Here is an 18213-nt window from a genome sequence, read left to right on the forward strand (position 1 = left end):
TAGCCTGTGTAAGTGGCATGATCCCACACTGACTTTGAGTCACTTGATCACAAAGTTTCCTTTTAATAACTTTTAATATACATTTTTAAAGAAATTAATAGCATTTTAGCATAATAGCTTCCAGGCCATCATTATCAGATCATTGCCTCAATATTAGCGTGGGATCATGTTACACTGGCTGGTTTAGGTACACCTCTTTTTATTAGAATTAAATGCTCATCATAATTGTTTCTTAATCTTTATATGAACAATTAATAATAAATTAATGAAAATAAAATGTTTGGTCAGCTTCCAGATCAGGTGATCAGCTGCCTCAAAATCACTGTGGAATTGCGCTACTACACAGGCTGGATGAGATGTAGCCTAATGTAGCCAATTGTATATGAAAATATTAACATTTTAGTCGTGGAATCATGTTACTATACAGGCTGGATGAGATAGGCCTACACATTTTATTTATTTATTTATTTAACATTTCAATGCTCTTTATAATTTGTATTACTAAAAAATAATACTAATTAAAAGAAGAAGAAGAAGCATGACGTTGTATAGCCATCTCTGTGTGTTAACTAATACGGGTGCACGTGGATTCTTAAAGTGTCTGGCTCGGACTTGGTAGAACAGGACTCGAAGAAAAATGTCTGTCAACTTAAAAAGTAACTTCTGCTGAGGCCCCTGCTTCCAGCTCTTTACTACAGTATATTTTAACGTTTTCATTTAGTAATAAATGTAACTTACCCTTTTTCCTCATCACCCTGTCTGGGTTTATTTTGTGATGGTGACTTAAGAACGGTGTAACTGCAAAATGATGTTCTCCGTACGCCTTATGTGTTACATCAAAATGAGTTGGAGGGAGCAGCAGTCAGTTCCTAGGGATGGGCCTGCTTAATTGATGATCAAGCCTCTGTTCAGCAGGCTTGGTTTTTAGCCCGGAGCCTCCACTCTTCATGTAACAACTTACAAGTCGAGTGTCATTACAATTAGTCCCAAGCAGTTTAATGATGGTAAAAATGAAACATAGGCTAAGATAAATAATCTGCATTTTCTCTTTTCTGCGCTCCTCTGACCAGATGGCGTCCATAGCGGTGTCTTGGCAGCGGTCTGTTACAGAAATAACAATAAAACACATACGCATCACATTATGAAAGTGCTTGTGATTTTTTTTTTTTGGTTAAAGAGATGGGGACAGCAGAGCTACTCTGACAGCTCAGGTGAGCCAGGTGGAGAGCGTAGGCGCGTCCTTTATTTTCTTCTTTTATTTTTTATAAAGAGCACCATCCTTACAGGTGAAGCCTAAGTACACAGACGTTCCGCTTTTCTGGGTTCTTATTGGATTCAGAATGAATACAATCCCATCTTTAATGATATGTAGGCTATACAGCCTGGTCTACGTTCAATAAACTACAGTATATTAACGTTAGGTCGGAGGGTTTCCCCCCTACCTGTTTATTGACAGGGCTGATACTGACAGAGGACGTAGACTATATGTGATTAACAGAGGGAGATAGCTTGATTCAAAAAAATCCTGTGAAATTATGAAGAAATCTGGATTTATTACTCATTTGTAAACACAACACTTATCAGTCAATAGGCAAGAATCCAAAAGTTTATTAATTTAATTAATAACCGCACACAGCGCAAAGAGAGAGAGAGAGAGAGATGCTTGCGGGTTAGGGAGACGGGGTTGGGGGGTTGGGGGGTGGGGGGGAGATCTCCGTGATCGCGGAGCCGAGAGTCAGCATCTGGATTCCGTGTACCCACGGTCAGTAGGCTATTAGTAGCTAAGAACAACAACAATCAAACAGCAGCAATAACCATTATTCATTGCATTATTACATTTGTGGGAAGTTATTACAACATTGAAAGTTGAAGATTTTCACTTCCCCACAAACGTAATAAATCCCTACAAACTTATTACATTTGTGGAAAATGTATTACGTTTGCAGGATCATTACATTAAAAGCTGCATATTTTTATAACGTTTGTGGTTTATTACGTTTGTGGGCATTATTACATTGGCGGGTGTTACAGGGTTACATCATTTGTATGTACATGAGAAACATAAAAATAGTTCTACTAATCTCAAATGACATGCAAGCAATAACCATGATCTTTGTTTGGACTGTGTTTTTAGGAATATCAACATACAGGAAATCATGCCTGAGCTGTGGCTTGATTTACAGATACCAGGAGTGGGAGGAGGGTATCCACAATTTCGATGACCACATCATCCTGTCTCTGCACTTGTGCCTGATGGTCAGGAATGCACTTCAGGTGAGGGCATATAATTCAATAACATATTGTGCTCGCTGAAAGGTTCATTGATTTTCTATATTATGTGATAGATTTTATTTTTTTTTACATCCTTTCTTAGTGACCCAACTTCTAAACTTATATGACAATAATAAATAATATTATTATATATTTAATCCTTGCTTATTCCTCCTTTATTATAATTTATTTAGTACAGATCATTACTGTTAAACAAATGGTGATTGAAGATGCAACTTTAACAAAATATAGAACTTATATTTTGAAATGTTATAACATTGGAATACTCCTGTCTCTCATCATTTTCCAGACCCATACAGCTATCAGCAAAGTCATAGAAATAATAGAAACAACAGAAAAGGTGTCCTTTCCAAACAAGGAGAGAGTTCTTCAGGCGTACCTTCATTTTGAAGCCCTCACCAACCATGACTACAGTTGTGTGTCATGTGGATACAGCCCAGCAGTTGTTGTGATGGATCTTCACAAGAAAGGCGTTTTCAATATGCCAGGTGAGTTCAATAAGCTGTTACTTCAAATATTTTAGCTTCATTGTTTGTACAGCACCTCTTCTTTCTCTGAATTTCAGTGAGTGTAACATCATGTGGCCATCATGGCCTTGAATAGCACTACCTCAACTGTTCTGTTCAGAGTGTTTTTAGTAATTTAGCTATGAATAACAAACTATTGTTTTAACAGTGAGTGAAATCCCAAGTCCACCTGACAATTATGATGGTCATGTGGACATAAACAACTTCTGGGACGCTGTGGCCACAGAAATTATCAGCCGTGGATTAATTCCATGTAAGTCTTGTCAAAAAACAGAACATCTTAAGAACAGTTGGAGAGAGAGTATATTAATGTGTTTAATTTTGTGATAATAATAGTTAATACTCATCATATTTTTTCACAAAGGTGGCCCCTGGATTGGTCCACACACCCGGAGGTCAAATTCAGTGTTAAACACAGAATTTGAAAAAATGCAAAGCCCCAAAATGCCAAATGATGGGGAGAATGACGATGATGGCAATGAGAAAATTGATGAGGAGCGGCTCACAGATGAGCTGGTGAACTTGAAGGTGAATTAGTTTATGAAATATGCAAAATCCACTTCTTTGTGCTTACAAAAAGTAAGTCTATGCTGTATTAACAATATCAACTTCATTGCATTTTCACATCAGGTACAGGAGGTCAGGGCACTGTGCAAACAGTGTGGTGTGGACGACAAAGGGTCCAAGGTGGATCTTGTCATGAGACTGTCTGAGAAGATGTCTAACAGAGTCACCTACAACAAGGTGTGGTAAGTGATATGATATGGAATGTTTAAAATAATTCTACTTTGTTTTATGTTGTTGTGTTAAAGAAATAACAGTATCATTATGTAGTTATGTAGGTTAGCTACATATACTGCTAATGTCAGTTATTACTGTTTTTTCTGTTGTTTCACAGGTGGTTGGGCAGTCATCACCTGTCCATGTGGGGTTGTGTATTCAGTGAAATTCAACCTTAGAGCAGAGAGTCCACGTGACTTTGTGGATCTCTTGCTGTCCTGGAAACACTTTCCCAATGTGTCAGTGTACGATTATGCCAGGGGGCTGGCACTGCATGCCAACCGCCGACAGCCAGGAATCTTTGCCCCTTTTCAAGGCAGGTTACTGGATCCCACCCCAGAGAACGTTGATCAGGCCTCAGAGGGCAAGGTTCATGTCAACATGCCTTGGCTGAAACTTCCTAAGATGCCAGCTGACAAAGATAGCCACCCTCTCACTGGGTCCTCACAGCATTTTGCTTTAAATGATGTGTTCCACCAGGGCAACAGCAAAGACCAGAGGGAGGTTCTGAGAAAGCTGGAGCTTGTGCCTGAGCTTGCTGGTCTTATTAACAGCCAGTGTGTGGAGCAGCTGTTTTCGGGGATGAGAAAGAACAACTACTTTTTGAATGTGACAACCCCATCAACACACATATTTCTACAAAGAAATATACTCCATCACTACAACATCGCAAGGAACCAAAAAATGAAAAGACAGTACAGCAAGATTGTTCCTCCAGATGTTGTAATGCAGTGTGACAGCCATGGAAGGGTCGTCTTAGGTATGCTATTGAAAATGTACGCACATTTGTTGTTTTCATCTACTTTAGACAATCATTTATGTTACATTTCTTTCAATAGCTCATTCCCCATCAGCTGGAATGACAACAGGGTCATCTGTCAAAGAACAAGCAGAGTCTCAAGAGTGTGAGTCATTGCTCTATATTACACATCATTCAAAGGAGAAATGTGACAATTCACACATAATTTTTACTTTTCTGTTGTTGCTTTTTTCACTAGTAAATGATGGCAGTGAGCAGAGACCTCATGGAGACTTCACTAGTCTCCACAAGTTGTCAGCACATAAAGCATGCTGGGGACAGGAACTCCAAGACAGCCAGGAACAACTGGTAAAGTCAAACATTGTGCCACTGTGGTAATCTATGAATGTCATTCATATAATCACATGCATGTATAAACCCTTTGTTTTCTTCCACTAGCTGTTTCAGGTCTTGGATGAGACCAAAAGTCCTACTCAGCACCTTGCAAATGGTGAATAACATCATCCTTACCCGCTTTGACTTTTGGAGTCTGGGTTTGGAGCGGGACATTGATGGAACGGTAGGCATAGAGAATGTGCTGTGCTGATATGGATTATGTAGTTTTTTCAAAATCTTTTGATAATTTCCGTTTATGTGTTTTACTAGATCCTGAACTGTTGTCTTAAAGTGATCGAGAAGGTAGCATACCTCTTGTGAAATATTTAATTCAAATGGATTGGATAGTATAGTTCAACAATCAATATATTTTGACAGTAAAAGATTAACAAACTGTGTGTTACAGAGAGTAGAGAATGTGTTTGCTGCAGACAGCTATGTTATTGCCACTTGGTTCCCACCATCATCAACGAACCCCATGGATCACCTGCCGGTAATTTGTCTGAACATTTTGCTTTTGTGAGTAAAGTCTGAGCATTTCATATTCAGCTATTGATGTCTTTCTACAGAACAATGCAGCCAGTCTACAGTGGATTCTTCTCCCAGTGTTTGTACCTGGACATTGGATACTCTGTGTAAATACATTTATATTTTCCTCCTTTAATCTTTTGCTATAATTAAATGCATGTCAGCTTTGTTGAGATTTAAGTAACATTCCACAACTCAATGTATGTTATATTTGAATTTGAGCATTTAACAGATACTGAGGCCACAGAATAGTGAGATTTTCTTTCTAGATCCCCTCTGTGGCAGCGGCTGGAGAGATGAGAGTAGAACCCGTCTATTCAGGTTTTTAGGGCACCTTGCATCATCCTATCTGGACAGTGGTAGTTCTGTTTTAAACCACTTGTCCTATTTTGTTTTTGTTTGTTTTGTTTTTTAATCAATGCTTCTGTTTTTATTTGATCTAAAATATTCCATGCATTAACTATTTTAAATTCATTAAACAGATGGAAACAGAACTCTATATCGTATTTGAGTTGGGCAGTTCTGTTTAAGACCGTTCCAAGTTCCAACCTCTTACTTATTTAGTTTTAACTGCATTTGAATCAAAAGTTGATTTTATTTGATTTACTTTTATTTACTTTGGCTTACTCTTTGTACAGACACATTGCTCACAGCCTATCTCCCGGCCCCTGGAGGAAGCTCGGTGTGAATGATGTTCAGGTGAGACATTACTTAATAGCATTTGCTAACATTTACTATTTTCTTGCCAATCTTTTATTAAAAAACCTTGTTCACACCTCAGGGTCTAACAAAGCAAGGGTGCTCCAACAACTGTGGCATGTTTGATTTGATGGTAAGACCTATTCAGTATGTTATATCATTGCTGTTATCTGCAAAATGTTTGCTTGCTACATTCAAAACACATTATTTGTATTGAAAAATTGTATCCTTGGGGAATATGCATGACATTACATTAACCAGTACCTCTTGACTTACAGTATGCTCTGTACATTGTAATGGGGGCCAATTGCAACTTCAGAGAGGTATGTTAAAATTGTGACACATTACATTTAGTATAAAAGGTATTATTTTTCGCAACATATTTGAATCTTCCTGCATTTCCTTCTTCAAAGGAAAACATGCTGCAAATTAGGAGATGGTGGTGTCTTGTTCTCCTGCAGAACTTTCCCATGCTGTAAGTGCACTCAATATCACACTTCAGAATCAGATCCTTTTAAATAACCAGTTTTACTCATTGTCAACAGACCAACATGAATGTTTTCATAGTGAATATATGTTGTCATTAAATCACCAAGGTCTGAGGAAGACAGATTGCAGGAAAGAAAAAGACGAAGAGAGCAAAAAGGAAAACAGGTGAGAGGTAATTTGATTAATTAGTCTTGTAGTCAAACTATTGCTTTCAGACTAAAGCATAATCCCTCCACTTATTTCAGGATCTGGAAGTGGTCCCTCCAAAAAAGTTCATCCTTTCAGAATCTGTCTCTGAAGCATCAGGTATTGTTCAAAGCAGTATTATTGTACACACATCCATCAAGGTTGTAGAGGTGGGATGTCATAGAGCTGGTTTTGCAGTCATTTCTCAATTTTCATTAAACCAGTATACTTGAAATAAGCCACTGATCTTTTTTACATCTTGCATTGTTGTTGTGAACTACAATCTGTTTCCTTTCTAGCGGAGGCTGAGAACTTGCCGGAACTGGGAACAGGGAACGGAGTATGTTACCTGCTGTGGGCTTTTCTTATTTCACCATTTTCTGCCTTCTCCAATCTTTATTTTAATAATTATTTTCTTTATTTTTCATAGGAGGATGCTCTGCTTAGGGACACCACTGAGGCAGCAAGGTGGTGTCGGTCAAAAGCATTCAAGGGAAAAATTTCCCTTCCCCAGGTCATCACCATGGACGAGGAAGATCGCTTGAGGGCGCAGTAATATTATCACTCAAAACATGACGGGACTATATACCTTCTGCTTGTTTTCACAACCCTGTACGATCCACGTTATAACCATGATGTTTGATTGTTCACAAACTATCTTGCTACAACCTGATGCTTCCTCAACTGTGCACAAACTACTACAGGTAGTGCAGGCGACGGCGTGCAGGTCACGTAGGTTCTATTGACGGAAGTAAGAGGGGGAGCGGAGTGATGATATTACTGCGCCGACGTCGAAGTGCTTCCAGTTGTTATTCCGCCATACTATATAGTTATCCTTGTTATCCGCTTAGAAAAATTGGCATGTTTCATTTTGTGTAACCAAACTTGGGTCGTGTAACTACTCGCGTAACCGTATTTAAATAGGGACAACGTGGAAGTGCTTGGTCGCTTCTAACTTCACCCCCCTTTGGATCCTAAGGACAAGCTACATGCTAGCAAATTAGCGCTGCGCGGAGTGTGCGCAAGAGCCATTGAGTGCACGCACAGAGGAGAGGGAGGTATGTATCACCTCGTCTAAGATCAGAGCAGAACATAGTTCAGTATGGAAATGCGGTGGTGTTTTCCTTTAACACCATGGTGCCTGTGGTTCTTGTCGGTCCAGCTGTAGCGCCCAAAGTTACCCCTCAACAACCACCACCACAAGCCCCTTCAGGCACCATTGCACCACCACCACAAACCATGGCACATGCAGGCACCATTGCACCACCAACACCACCACCACAAACCATGGCACATGCAGGCACCATTGCACCACCAACACCACCACCACAAACCATGGCACATGCAGGCACCATTGCACCACCACCAGCACAAACCAGCACGGCACTGACAGGCACCACTCGACAATCACCACCACCAACAGCAAGGCAAACTCCAACCCCAAATCCACTTGATGACGCCCCAGGTGGCAGCACCATGCAGTACGATGAGTCTCAACCAGGTATCTATGAAAACACAATTAAAGAAGTCAATTCAACATTACACTATCTGTACAAGTTGCATTTGCATTGTGTAATGATCTGTTCAATTTATCCTCACAGAGATCAGACATCGGGTGACGCTGCTGTTCCTTTCACTCTTAAAAAAACATTACAGTTTATACACAAGTAAAAAAAACATTTTTAATAACAAAGTGTCAAAGGATCTTGAGAGGATGGGGTACTGCATGAGTGCGGAGCAGGTCCGGAAAAAACTGGGCAACATGATGCAGACTTACAAGAAGGCAAAGGACAAAAGCAAGTCAAGTGGTGAAGAGAGGGTGACCTGGGAGTACTATTCAGTAAGTACAATGATGTTCACCTGTTCATACATTCATACCGACTCCAACATTATAACCCCCCCCCAGCCTATTTTGGGGAAACTAATAATCTTGTTTTTGTGCGTTATCCAGCAAATGGATGAAATCTTTGGCAGCAGTGGGACTGGCAGTGCTCCGGCGGGCACGATTGTGCAAACGGCACTGTTTGCCGTACCTGCAAGCCCTAAATCAGCCAAATCCTCTGTTAAATCTGCCAAAGGGACCTCCTCTCCCCCACCTTCAAGAGGCCCGGCCACCAGAAGACCAGTTAGTTAGCTTTTACGAGAACTATGAGGCCCATGCTGAGCGACGGACGGCTGCACTGGAGACCCTGGTGCGCCCGGATCTAGAGAGGTGGAGAAGAATAAAGGAGCGTAAGAAGGGGGCCTTTCAAAAGAAGCTTTTAGGTGCTCTATCAGAAATGTCTGCGACCCTCAGGGAGTTGGCTGAGGGACAGCAGGAAATTATCACCCTTCTACAAAAAAGTGAATAAATGTTTTCCCTCCATCCGTATTTTGTGAAATTTGTGTTTGCACACATAGTGGTTGGTTAGTCATTCTAAAATGGGAACGACACCTCTGGGGACCACTACTCCGAGATCCCCTTCTAATTTAGCCTGGCTTGTCATTAACCAGTATCCATGAGCTGCCACGTGGAGGCAAAGCAGGAGTCTTGATGATTGAAGCACTACCATTAAAAACCAAGAGTGATTGCAAAGGAGGCCTGGTAAAAAGGAACTTGAACACTGGTCTCTTTCCATTTTGAAAAGGAAAAAGTTTAGTTTTCAAAAAGGCACAGCCTTTCCACTCTGGCCTTATTTCCTATTCATGGCAATTGCTGTATCACCCTGTGGGATGTGCCACCAGCTCACAAAATGAAGTGAAAAGTAAAATGAGTACTGTAAAGAAAATAAAAAGTTGGGGTGGGTGGGGTAGATGGAGGGGGTGGGTTTAAAGGCTATTGCAAATAGTATCCCGGTACTGTGCTGCTTGAGGGAGCTCCTGTTCTTCATGAGCTACGACCTCGTTCTCCAACACATCTGCAGGGTCGACCTCGTCATCTGTATGAAGGCAGATGTTGTGCAGAATACAACACGTCATGACTGCTACACTGGCTCTCTGCACGCTTCCCATGTGCATATATCGGAGACGTCTAAATTTGCCTTTTAAAAAGGCCAAAGGCATGCTCAATGGTCACTCTAGCAGAATGGAGCTTTCTGTTGAACCTCTTCTGCCGGGCAGTGAGATGACCATTGTCCCTGTACGGCTTTACCAACTGCAGCAGTAGAGGGTAGGCAGAGTCCGCAATGATGTGAGTGGCAGGAGGGAGCAGGGTTTGGGGGTTTTCAGCCAAGATGGTGGCAACTGCTGTCTGTCGGAAGGCTTGTGCGTCATGCCAACTCCCTGGAAGGCCAGCATGGATATAAGAAAAACGCCTGTTACTGTCACAGAAGGCAGTTAAAATGATGGAGTAAAACTGTTTCCTGTTCAGATAGGCATTAGGGTTCTCCATGTGGGGTTTGGGAATAGGGATATGACACCCATCCAGTGCCGCAATTGTACGTGGGAAACCTGCCCGTGCAAAGCCTACTTCTGACTGCTGTTGGGCCTCCCCTGTGGGCCAAGTGATGTGGTGAGCCAGGTACACATTCACCAGGCTACAAAAGTCATGGAGGTGGGTGGTCAGTGTAGACCTGCCTATCCCAAACCGGTCGGCAACCCCCCTATAGGACTCTTGATTGGCCAGAGTCCATAAGCAGGCCAGGACACACTTCTCCAAAGGAACTTTTGTATTCAATGGGTTCTGATACACTGGCCCAAGTGTATTCAGAAGACCCTGTAAAAAAAAAAAAAAAAATACATTGGAAAGTTAACCAAATGCTGAGAAAAAACACTGCATTGCTAGGACCACTTTCACATCAATCACATGGCCTACTCACCTCCACTTGGGGTTTTGAAAGCCTGAAATGAGCTTTAAACTCAAACAGGCTGTAGAGTGGGACGACCTGCTCCACATAATTGGAGATTCTTGGCACAATCCTAGTATTGACACAAAAACAGAGCACATGTAAAAGGGGGGCTTAATGTGTAGGCCTATATCTGCAGTGAAAACATGTCAATTATATTTTTTTCCTCAACACTCTCATGTGGATGTGTTTCTAAGGAAGTAGGCCTAATGTTGGGATATCATTTCACATTTACTTGCATGTTGGCCTTCCTAGACCCTATCTATCTGTGTACCTCAAATATCAATTTGAGAAAGCATAAAGGAGTTATTATTGGGTTAAATGTTTCCGATTGTGTTACATCCTCTACATGTAAAGCACTTTGAGCTGCATTCTGTGTCTGAAAAGTGCTATACAAATACGTTTATTATTATTATTACTGTTATTATTATTATTATTATTATTATTAGGCCTATTATTAATAGCCTATTAAAGAGTTCGGCATATGCCTTAGCCTTACTGCAAATTGCAAAAACAACCTATTAGGCTTAGCCTACAGGACGAAAATTAATATATTCCAGGCTGCAGAAAGGGTGAGCAATAACACACGTTACAAATTTCAACAAAGTTAACTAGTTGCAAACTTTGAAAAAGTCACCTTCTCTGGCCGAGATACCCCTCTTGAAAAAGTACCGGTAGTTCTATCATTTCCACTTCGTCTGCAACGAAGAACGCAAATGCCGCGCGAGCCGCCATAGTCACGTTGACTTTTGTTGTCCGACTTGACCAAGTGTATCCGTCTGCGGCCTGCAAGAGGGAGGCGTGTCGAGTAGTAGGCACTGTAGGAGGCGTGTCGCGTAATGACGTCACTACGCGACACGCCCCCCGCCACTACAGGGAACACCCTACACACGGTTCTTAAATAACCCTCTGAAACTTTGCTAACGTTACATTTTGCTGAGTCGGCAACGGGCTGGCTTCGTTCTGTTTTTACACTTATATTTAATAATATGGATAAATATAGCCTTACTTCCTTAGTCCATCGCTAAACACAATTATTATATACATTAATCGATGAATTAATTAAATTACACTGACACTTACAGTCTGCATATGTTCGGCCATTCAGAACTAGTCAAGTTTTACGGCGGAACTGGTTTACTTCCTGTTTTGTTATCCGTTTTGGCGGTCTCATTTTTCATCTCGCGTGGTTCAACGTGACTTTCCCGTGTGGAGGGGGCGTGTCGCGTAGTGACGTCACTACGCGACACGCCTCTACGCGAAACGCCTCCCTCTTGCAGGCCGCAGACAGACCCCTCTCGACTTGACGGCGCTTGGCTACGGTCTCTTTTATAGCCCGCCCCCTCAGACACCTGCAGCTCTCGTCGGCGTGATAAGTCAAGTCAAGCCAAGCCAAGCCCATCCCGAACGAGCCTAGGGGCTTCTCGCAGCGGGAGGGTAGAATGGGACGCCGGTGGAGGTTGGGACTGCACTTCCCAGAGTTCTGCGCGGGATAGAGACGCCGTCGGGGGGTGTCGGAGTGACGTCTTCGGCCCGCGTCGAGGAGGAGGCGGCAGGTTCCCGGGATGTAAACACGGCGGCCTGGAGAGAAGAGCTGGAAGGTGAAGCGGTAGCGGCCTCTAAGCTTTGGATCCTGGAATTCATGCTGGAAATGGATGACTGGGTGGAAGACAGCGCTGCCATGATGGCGTCGTTTCCCGGAGCTGCAGAGGCGACTGCTGAAGTCGGGGCTCTAGCTCTTTTGGCCAGCGGGGCAGCAGCTGGAGTCGGAGCGAATGCTGGGTTCCGGGAGCTGTGTTTGCGTTTGCTGAAGCTTTCCGAGGAGTGGAGACAGGAGCTGATCGGCGGGTGGAGGTTGAGACCCAGCGAAATTTAAAATAAAGCTAACAGTCCCTGGTGTGACGCTCCGACCGGAGCGGTAACATCGCTGGCAAACAGAAACTCCAGCGGCTTGGAATCGGACAGTCATCGAGCAATGGGACATCTGTGGCGTTACCTTTGCCTGCCGGGCGAGAGCTTCGACGGAGAGATGGAGCCCTCTCATCGTCGTAGATTCGTCGGCTTCCTCTGTTTCGGGGTTTTGCTGAGGCTCCGTACTGTCATATAGCCGCGGGTCTTCATCATGGACGGAGAGCGACGACATCAGCAGCAGCAGGGTGAGTACGAACGTGAATAGCGAATTCTCTTCGAACGGGAGCTCGTCTTGAAAACGCCGGCAGAGGAAGCAACGAGGGAGGTCAGGCTAGAGCAGTTTAAATAGTGCGCTCTGAATGCGATTTCCCAATAGGAAGCGAGCACGGGGAGTCAGCTGAGCTGTCAGCTGATCTCCTCGGTTTTGACAGCTACGCTGTTGCTGCTGATTTAGAGATTGACGTCGTGGCCTGCCAGAACCAACGCTACGCTTGATTTGTCCAATGAGACTAAAGATGTGCTTCAAATGGTCCCACCTCTTTGGGAGCGATTTCAGTCAGGTTGAAAACGCCCCAGCGGTCTCTCATAGACTCTCATGTAAGATCCATTTTTTCAAATATCAGAGCTTTCAATGGAATCTCTATGGGTTACGGGAGAGCCTGGCTGCGGTCCAATATTGAAAAGATCAGGTCCTAACTCCTATTCCGAAACTTCACAGGGTTTAGGAAAGTTGGAAGGAGAACTCATCAGGTTTTAGGAAGACGATCGTGGTGCTCAGAGAATCTGGTCATCAAAAATGTATTTGGATGTTGAAACATTTATTCATGATGCCTTATTCATGCACGCCTAGACATTTTTCATTTACACTTGAATCGGGATTGCCATGACCAGACGCCATGTTGAGGCTGACCACCAGTCAAGTCTGGATATGACTTTCTTTTTGTTCCTTTTTGTTCTTCTACCGAAAAGCAACGCAAAATGCGCAGAGAAAAAGCTGTGCTCTGGTCACGGTGAGTCACCCCTCATGGGAATGCAGTCATGTGCTTGACTGAAAACGAGGGAGGCATCTGATTGGCTATTGTAGTCTGGTTGACCTTGCGGCGGTGGAAAGCCTGGAGGCAGTGCGTCAGATGTTTGGCCCAAAGCAGTTGAATTTATTTATTTTCAATATGCCACTCAGGAGGGGAAAAAAAATCAATGAAACGAAATAAACAAAAACTCCAAAACCATTCTCAATTAACACTTACACTTCAAAATCAGAATAACTTCAATAATCAAACTCAAAAATAACAACTCTCCACTGACAGTTGACTCCTTTTGTTCAAGGTCTAGATGCTGGCCCGCTCACCTCAAACCCCTCTCTCCCATAGACCTGTTTAGGCCAAGCCTATATCACCTATGGCCTGACCCATTACCATCAAAAATCAATTATCCCTAAAAACATACATTTCGGTTTTAAACATCACCAAACAGAGTCAAAACCTTATCCCCCACATATTTACCCGCCTTACATCATTATACACAATTTCTATCCCCCTTAAATATTCCCCTAACACACAAAGCCAAAAACACCCCCCCCCCCACTGCATAATGCTCCTCCTGACTTCACGTCGGGTCCTTTCACAGCCTCCAGCACCCGGAAGCCAGCGCAACTGCAGCGTGAGTGTTTCACAGTCTTTGTCCATGTTTGGGAAATGTTTGTACCGTGTTTCCTCAACAGTTTTTCGTAACGTTGTGATTTATGTTTGTGTTGCAGGCGGCGTGCTGAATGCGCTGGAACGTCATGTTCATGTGTGCACCGGGATGCTACGTCCGTGCTTATATAATAAAAGTTTGTCCGTGAATCCCGGCGTCAGTCCCGTTCGGCTCAGCTGCGCCAGTGGTAGCGGGCAGCCGCACCGTTACAGCTAGTTCCTTGTTGAGAAAAATGCATTTGTGAATCCAGCCAATCAGGAGAGTCTCAAAAACCCACACACAAATACAGACCAGTTCACGCACAAATGCTAACCAGTTCACAAATGAAAAGCGTCTTGTAAATTCAAGTTCAACAGTTTGTATATAAATGTTACAACATACGAATACATTTTTGATGAAAATTGCAAATATTTTTTAAATTCATACATTTATGGATTTATATTACATTTAGTTAAAACAAGACACATTTTTGTGTGGATGTGACGGTTCCTGTCTAATAATAATAATAATAAAAATAATGCATTGGATTTGAATGGTTCTTTTTCCAAGAGACTCAAAGCGCTCTGACAGGGTTCCAGGTTCCATTCATTCACACACAGTCATACTGGTGGTGGTAAACTGCAGACTGACAGAAGCACGGCTGCCATTCTGCGCCTACGGTCCCTCCAACCACAACCTCAAACATACAGCAGTCATACCCATTCACACGAGGCAAGCTAGGTGAAGTGTCTAGTGTTGATGTGCTGATGTGGTTGACCACTTATTGTTTTTCCTGTGTCCTTGAAGGTACCGTCAGCAGAGTACGGATTTGGAGCACCTGGTTCAGGATAAAAACCCAGTCTCTGCTCGGGGGTCGTCTCTCTCTCGCGTTCGGCCGCATCCCCTCCAGCAGCAGCAGCACATTCTCTTTGTTTGGTTTCTGCTTTGTTTTCACCTTACAACATTTACACTGGTTACCTGTCTGTCTCTACATGTCAGCCCTGTGATAGACTGGTTACCTGTCTGTCTCTACATGTCAGCCCTGTGATAGACTGGTTACCTGTCTGTCTCTACATGTCGGCCCTGTGATAGACTGGTTACCTGTCTGTCTCTACATGTCGGCCCTGTGATAGACTGGTTACCTGTCTGTCTCTACATGTCGGCCCTGTGATAGACTGGTTACCTGTCTGTCTCTACATGTCAGCCCTGTGATAGACTGGTTACCTGTCTGTCTCTACATGTCAGCCCTGTGAGACTGCTTACCTGTCCAGGTGTACCCTGCCTTCGGCCAATGACAGCCGGGATCGGCTCCAGCCCCCCGCGACCCTGAATACAGGATAAAGCAGTAGACGATGGATGGTTGGATTGCTCACACATTCACATTTACATTACTGATGTTACTGACTGACACACTGAGGTATTTGTACTTACACCTCAGTTGTTTATGTTAATAATTTCCTGCCATCTATTGTGTCCTATGCTGTATTTGTCATAGCCTAGGAGCCCGGCTATGACAAATTGGGGGCTTGTCCGGCCGTGTTTGTACCCTTTTTGCGCGTTTATTTGTAAATGTAGTCACATTTTGGAATTTGGTGCACGTAAAGTTGTTGGCATCACTAGTGGTGCGCTCTGGTATAGATCCTTTGTTATCCGGTTTACCTGTGCAGGCGCAGGCCCGTTAACGTTTGTTGGCTTTTGTGGGAGAGTGTAGAGGAAAGGACGCGTTGGATGATAACTTTGTTGGGTAAATAGACTATTTCAGAATGATTGTGTAGTGTTTCTTACCTGGGTTTGGCCATTTGAATATTTGTTTGCTTGCGGGTTATTAACTCTCACAGGTTGCTTGTGCCCAGTCTGGTAATAGGAGGAGGAGTTTTTCCTTTGTAGACTGTAGCAATGCTCTCCTTTCTCCCTCCCCATAAGGTCCACCACATCCCTCCCCTCTACGCCTCGAACTGTCACCACCCGCCGCAACCTGAAATCCCTCTCTCCCTCCACTCTCTCCTCAACTGTTCTTTCCTCACTACCATCCACAGAACAGTTCTCCTTAATGCCTACTGAGGAAGCCTCCTCCATCCTGATGTCCTCACTCTCCTCTTCTTTGGACACTCTCTGTCCCCCCACTTCACGACCTGCGCGATCATCTCCCTCCCCTCCCTGGCTGTCTGAATCTCTGCGAACCAAACAGATCATTGTTGCGAGCAGCAGAGAGAAAATGTAAGAAATCAGGCCAGGATGAGGACCTTGCTCACTACCACCACCTCCTCTCTGACTTCACCTAAACTGTTTCGGCAGCTAAATCTGCCTTCTACCTGGCAAAGATCAACTCTTCCGCCTCCAACCCCAGGAAACTCTTCTCCATGTTCTCCTCCCTCCTCACCCTTCCTACCCCTTCCTACCCCTCCTTCCTCCCTCACTGCCGATTTACTTTACCAAGAAAGTAAAAGACATCAGCTCCTCATTCACTCCTATAACCTCCCAGAAGACATCTCCACTAACTCTCAACTCTGATGGCCTTACCAGCTTTAGCCCTCTCACCTCTGAAGACGTTCATGCACTTGTTACTTCTAACCGTGCTACCACCTGCTCCCTTGACCCGATTCCCTCCTCTCTTCTCCAAGACATCTCACACGACATCTTGCCATTCCTCACCACCCTGATCAACTCCTCCCTCACCTCAGGTCTCATTCCAGCGGCTTTTAAGACGGCTACAGTGAAGCCCCTCCTAAAAAACCCACCCTAGACGCTGCTGACATCCAAAGCTACAGACCTGTATCTCTTCTTTCATTCCTCTCTAAAACCCTGGAATTTGCCGCCTACAACCAACTGTCATCCTATCTCTCGCTGAACAACCTCCTAGACCCTAATCAATCAGGATTCAGGACTGTTCACTCCACTGAGACGGCCCTCCTCACAGTGACTGAGTCCCTGCGAGACGCCAGAGCCTCATCCCACTCCTCCGTTCTCATTCTCCTCGACCTATCTGCTGCATTCGACACAGTCTACCCTGGCTGAACTTGGAACTCAGTTGACCAGCAGATGGATTAGTGACCATAGACAGACACTAAAAACTAAATTACTTTTATTCAAAAGCTCTGTTAAAACACACTCACACATAAGTCAGGCAGTTTTATACATTTTATGTTCATTTATATTGTTTTAAACAATAAATGCAAATACAAACCACAAAGGATGTGAAATACAAAACATTTTTTTTCAGGACTCTGTTTCAACCGGTGAACTTTGACCTGCAGGAGGGTCAGGTGGGAGGGTCAGGTGGGAGAGTCAGGCGGGGCTGGCGTTGGACTGTGTGGTGGCTGGTTTGGTGACGGTGCTGTGGCAGATCTGGTAGAAGGTTTGATTCTGCCCAGCGTCATCCTCTGCTCGGTATGCCGTCAGACACAAGTCCATCCACGGACGCTCACCTGACGCAAAGAAGAGATCCTTATTATTGACCTGAACTCACTTTTATCACTTTCACAGAGAAACTTTGAACATTGTTGACCAGCGTTCAACTCGTTTGACTGCTTGAAAGAAGGTACAGGAGACTGTGAATGTGTTGCTTCTAGTGTAACTCATCCATATTTGAATGTAGCGACTTGTTCACAGTTTAGTATTTCAACAATGCTTTCATGAGTGATTTGCCTTATTGAATATTGAATACAGTAACAATGGCAAGTAACAAAAGCAGCTCCTCGCCATGTTCTTCAAATCAATAAGAGAAGTCTTCCGCCATGTACAAATATATGCTGCCTTGCCCCCTAATCTTCTTCTGTTGAGTTTTATGGAGATTGGCATGCATCAAGTGTTGCATCACCACCATTTTCCGGACAGCCCTGTTGTGTACGGTAGTAACAAGTAATAGCTTCCCGGTTTAGGTTCAGGTTCCTTATGTGTGGAGTTAGCATATTCTCCCCGTGTCAGCTTGGGTTCTCTCCGGGTTCTCTGGCTTCCTCCCACAGTCCAAAGATATGCAGGACGGACCTGTCTGTCTCTACATGTCAGTCCTGTGATAGACTGGTTACCTGTCTGTCTCTACATGTCAGCCCTGTGAGGTAGCCGAACCTGCACTCTCCTCACTGGGAACAGTTGTAAAATGATGATATGTAGACACGGGTACAAATGAACACAAAAGGTAACCAAAAGATTTTACAGCCAATTGTTGTTG

The 18213-nt window shown here is 43.7% G+C and overlaps 2 protein-coding genes, 2 long non-coding RNA genes and 1 pseudogene across 5 annotated transcripts in view; 3 read left to right on the top strand and 2 right to left on the bottom strand.

Moving 5' to 3' along the window:
- Window positions 1–3876: 3876 nt before the first annotated feature.
- On the top strand, window positions 3877–6055 carry LOC311018346 (uncharacterized protein). Its single transcript, XM_084017266.1, has 8 exons — window positions 3877–4359; window positions 4439–4504; window positions 4598–4707; window positions 4798–4918; window positions 5005–5037; window positions 5141–5227; window positions 5304–5369; window positions 5901–6055. The coding sequence occupies exons 3-8, from the start codon at window positions 4601–4603 to the stop codon at window positions 5952–5954; spliced, it is 468 nt and encodes a 155-aa protein (XP_083873392.1). The 5' UTR covers window positions 3877–4359; window positions 4439–4504; window positions 4598–4600; the 3' UTR covers window positions 5955–6055.
- A 449-nt stretch (window positions 6056–6504) lies between these two features.
- Window positions 6505–7183, top strand: LOC311019301. Its single transcript, XR_014597793.1, has 4 exons — window positions 6505–6615; window positions 6696–6756; window positions 6936–6976; window positions 7067–7183. It is a non-coding gene; the product is annotated as an uncharacterized lncRNA (long non-coding RNA).
- A 613-nt stretch (window positions 7184–7796) lies between these two features.
- LOC311019297 lies at window positions 7797–8751 on the top strand. Its single transcript, XR_014597790.1, has 3 exons — window positions 7797–8137; window positions 8238–8476; window positions 8588–8751. It is a non-coding gene; the product is annotated as an uncharacterized lncRNA (long non-coding RNA).
- Window positions 8752–9444: 693 nt separating this feature from the next.
- LOC311018804 lies at window positions 9445–12603 on the bottom strand (annotated as a pseudogene). Its single transcript has 4 exons — window positions 12457–12603; window positions 12349–12410; window positions 10434–10533; window positions 9445–10330 (listed from the first exon to the last, which is right to left on the bottom strand). The product of its transcript is annotated as an uncharacterized misc_RNA (transcript).
- A 4565-nt stretch (window positions 12604–17168) lies between these two features.
- The window catches only part of pot1 (protection of telomeres 1 homolog), a 153599-nt gene continuing 152554 nt past the window's right edge, over window positions 17169–18213 (bottom strand). Inside the window, exon 20 of the mRNA XM_084018188.1 lies at window positions 17169–17470. Coding sequence (XP_083874314.1) covers window positions 17331–17470 — 140 coding nt within the window. The 3' untranslated portion in view covers window positions 17169–17330. The remainder of the gene's footprint in view (window positions 17471–18213) is intronic.

Source organism: Eutrigla gurnardus, assembly GCF_963514095.1.
Source record: "Eutrigla gurnardus genome assembly, chromosome: 9".
In the NCBI taxonomy this organism is placed as follows: Eukaryota; Metazoa; Chordata; class Actinopteri; order Perciformes; family Triglidae; genus Eutrigla; species Eutrigla gurnardus.